We start from the raw sequence: 3,859 nt of genomic DNA, 5'->3' as shown, positions 1-3,859 counted from the left end.
AAACATTTTTAAAGTATAACGTTTTTAAACATAGTCTAATTCATAACATTAAATGCAGCCAGTTTAATTTTGGGGGAAGGGTTAAAAAGCTTCATGACCACCATGTAAAAATAAGTAAAGTAGTAAAGAAAAAAAAAAAAGTAAAGATAAATTAAAATTTGCATTAAAAATATATTTTTGTTTCAACTTTTTTTGACCCAATCAGTTTTTTCAGGTAATTTCACCACAAAATTCACTTTTATTAAGTCACCACAATCCTCTGACCAATAGGAGGCGCTGTAGGCTTTAATACCCTTCAGTCAGAGCTAGACGTAACTCAGCTAGTTCATGTTCTTCTTGAAAGTTATAGGTTAAAAATAGTCATGGTGGTGTGTTTTTTAACTAAATCTTTTTTTTGTGCAAACAAAGATGGCTGCTGCTTCATCTCCTTTCATTTCCCTCATCTTCCTCCTCTTCCTCGCTGTTGCTGTGGAGTTGAAACCGTCACTTCAACGAGACAACAAACAGGTCAGTGGAGAACTTCCTTTCATTACCTTCATTCTCCTTTTACGTCCTTTATCTTAGTCATTATCTTGGTCCTCATCATCTTCATCCATCATAATCTGATTCATCTTCATCTACAGGTTCTTCTCTTTTTATGAATTATTTTAGCCTTAATAAAGAGATACACTGAAACTGGTTTTACTGATAAGGTGAGAAATTCAAAATGTTCAAACTTTTGTTTTTTAGTTGGATGTTGCACAGTCAGAAAGGATCTTAGATTAACAGCTCATTGACCAGGTGTCAGAGAATCATAGAGAAGGGTGTCATCAACACATGTGAGTATGTGGAAGTAATGTTTAATGTTCCAGAGATCAGTGACACATAACAGGATGGTTAATGTGACACTGTAAAAAATGTCATCTGTTAGATGTTTTAAAGACTTTTTGTTTTTTAAAAAAAGAAAAGACTCAAATATGGGGCAAAGTTGAATGGACTTAAAAACACTCCAAAAAGCAAACACCACAAAGACAATTCACTTGTTGGTATAAAGAAGACATGACCCTAAAATGCTAGCAGGTAAGTTACTAAAAAAAGAAATCTGTATTTCTTTGTGAAAGTGAAGGTATCTCCAGTATTTGTATCTGACACTGACACTAGTGTTGCATGTAGCACCCGAGGAACTGTTAGATACCATAGTGTAAAACTGATTAATATAGAGTTGTAACAAAAATATAATATGGCTTCCTCTAAGTTCTGTTATGTGGGACCAGTGTGTAATCTGAGTAATCTGACTACTTTGAGTACTCTGTGTACTTGGGGTACAATTATCGACATTCACATAGTAGAAAAGGCAGTGAATTACACAGATGATTACTCACTGTATTTCAGGTCTTACACTCTCTGTTTGGCTCTCGTCTTTCAACTCTCATCTTGGCCACTCCCACATCTGATGACATCACAGAGGGATCAGCCGGACAGCCCGCCAAGGCCTCCACAACTCCCTCCACAGTACTGCCTGTGAGCCACGCCCTTGTGAAGCGAGTGATCAGCAGAAAGGAGGCAGTCCCTCAGTTCTTTCTCAACTTCCTGCGGCGACAGGCCAAGATGAGGAGGTGGAGCCGCAAGTCGATGATGGGAGGGAGAGGATGCTTTGGGATGAAGATGGACCGTATTGGCTCCATGAGTGGTCTGGGCTGTTAGACATATGTGTCACTATGGTAACTACACTATGACCTAAGCTTCGCCTGACTTTGCATGACCTCTGACCTCCAGAAGGATGAATTTTTCCACTGGCAAAGACTTCATGTTGGAACTTTACTAATAAAGGACTAAAGGAAATGTACAGAGAGTCCTACTAATGACGTCTGACCTCTGACCTCTGACGCCTGGCTTCAGTGCAGCCAGCAGTACTCTGTGTGTGTGAGAGACGAACATGTTTTAAACATGTAGATATTTGTGTGTGTAAGGACATTAGGCATTTAGCTCACACTTTCACGCTTCACAAGGTTTTTCACTATAGGAAGTACTATGTGTAGCTCCAGTGAGGGACGGAGTCTGGATACTGTGTGCAGGACACGGCAGGTTAAAGACAGATGAATGTCCGATCTGATTGTGTTGCATATTTTTGTGCTTTTACATGTGTCTCTGTCGGGTGATGTACTGGAAAGCTGATGACTGTGGGGCATGTGTGAAAACAGCTTAATAGACGACCATGTGTTAAACATGCAAGTATGTGTGTGTGCTTGTGTGGACGGACTGCAGGCAACAATAAACTACAGAGAAACCTCACTGGGCTTCTGTTGCTTTGGTTCAACGGGTAAAAAACATCACTTTAAACAGATATTAATTACGACATTAATGAATGAAAACTTCAGATTTTTACTGTGTGAACCTCCTGTCTATGGTGACAGTGAAAGAACATTTTGGTGTTTCCAACAAGGAAGAAGAATCCTGAGTAGGAATGCATGGTAGGGTAACAGCAGAAATGTATTCATCTGTTGTTTAACCCGGAAAATATTTTGAGGTTAAAAATCTGTTTCCAAAAGTATCCATGTGAAGACGGTGGTTGTTTGAGCCCCATTGGTGCAGCTAGCCCAAATAACTTGAAGCTCCATCATCTCAATTTTGAACTTCTTGAATAACAGAGTAACACAAATTTTTGCTTAAAGTGGATTCTTCTTCTTCTCTGGTTTTCAAAATAAAAGCTTGGAATTAAACAAGACCATTTAAACTTTTTGAAAATAAAACAGTCAGTTATGATCATTCAGTTATTCTGTTAACATTTAATATATATAAAACACCCAGCACGCCCCTGCGGGCGGTTTATCCTTCAAGCTCGGGTCCTCTACCAGAGGCCTGGGAGCTTGAGGGTCCTGCGCAGTATCTTAGCTGTTCCCAGGACTGCGCTCTTCTGGACAGAGATCTCCGATGTTGTTCCCGGGATCTGCTGGAGCCACTCGCCTAGCTTGGGAGTCACAGTCATGTATACATATATATATATATGTATACATATATATATATATATCTATATATAGAGAGATATATATATAATGCCGTTTTGCTAGTGATAGCTTAATGGCTCTACCTTGCTGAGAACCAAAAGAAATCCTACTTTTCTTTTACTTGGCTTTATCTGGAGCATGCTAACTCAAGAGTAACGTCACTCCCGAATTCCGACATTTCAGTGCCAAGGCATCTCTTCAAGCATGTTATGAAGATGCATTAATGCTATGAGATTACCAAAATAATAGTCAGTGCTAGATTTTTAAAATAAAAGCCTTACTTTTTACTTTTTTCAACTTGCTGTACTTACTGCACTGAGATGATGTCAGGTTGTTATGAAAGTAAAAAGTCAAGTGTAAAGTGATTGTTTAGCCAGTCTGAAGCCTGAGCTTTTGGCTCACTGGGATTGTTTTTACAGGTTTATCCAACTGTATAAAATTTAGCAAAGTAAGTTATTTATATATGCAGTTTAACAGAGAAGACAGAATCACAGCAAATGAGCAGGAAAACAGGACAGACTGTATTATTAGTCTTGCTAACCACAAGGCTTACTTCTTATTATCTGTGATGTGATGTTGAAACCTTATAGCAGACTATAAGATACTTTATAATATTTAAGGATAATGAAAATTGTTATTTTACCCTGTACTCTTTTCTATCTGTTTCTTTAGAAAATGGGTAATCATCTCGTTGTCGCCATATGAGACTCCTTTAGTTTGTGTTATTAGTGCGCCCTCATGCGGCAGGTGGGAGTGAATGCAATTACCTGAGCTAGTTCACCACGCGCTTCACTAAACCCAAGCTAGAACAAGAAAAAAGTGTTTTTAGAAACACGTGTCTGAGTATTCCTCAAATAATATTAATTTATCATAAA

At 38.4% G+C, this 3,859-nt stretch overlaps 1 protein-coding gene across 1 annotated transcript; it reads left to right on the top strand.

The window, feature by feature from the left end:
* The first annotated feature begins 290 nt into the window (after window positions 1-290).
* On the top strand, window positions 291-2,257 carry si:ch73-265d7.2 (C-type natriuretic peptide 2). Its single transcript, XM_031751709.2, has 2 exons — window positions 291-507; window positions 1,372-2,257. The coding sequence occupies exons 1-2, from the start codon at window positions 409-411 to the stop codon at window positions 1,681-1,683; spliced, it is 411 nt and encodes a 136-aa protein (XP_031607569.1). The 5' UTR covers window positions 291-408; the 3' UTR covers window positions 1,684-2,257.
* The last annotated feature ends 1,602 nt before the right edge of the window (window positions 2,258-3,859 follow it).

The sequence above is a fragment of the Oreochromis aureus genome, linkage group 3 (genome assembly GCF_013358895.1).
Source record: "Oreochromis aureus strain Israel breed Guangdong linkage group 3, ZZ_aureus, whole genome shotgun sequence".
Classification (NCBI taxonomy): domain Eukaryota; kingdom Metazoa; phylum Chordata; class Actinopteri; order Cichliformes; family Cichlidae; genus Oreochromis; species Oreochromis aureus.
This window is presented reverse-complemented; position numbering and strand designations above follow the sequence as displayed.

What these genes read in the sequence shown, in the direction of transcription:
- si:ch73-265d7.2 (XM_031751709.2), top strand. Translation starts at nt 409, where the DNA reads ATGGCTGCTGCTTCATCTCCTTTCATTTCCCTCATCTTCCTCCTCTTC. An exon ending in TTCAACGAGACAACAAACAG is followed by an intron (nt 508 to 1,371) that starts GTCAGTGGAGAA and finishes ACTGTATTTCAG; the next exon opens with GTCTTACACTCTCTGTTTGG.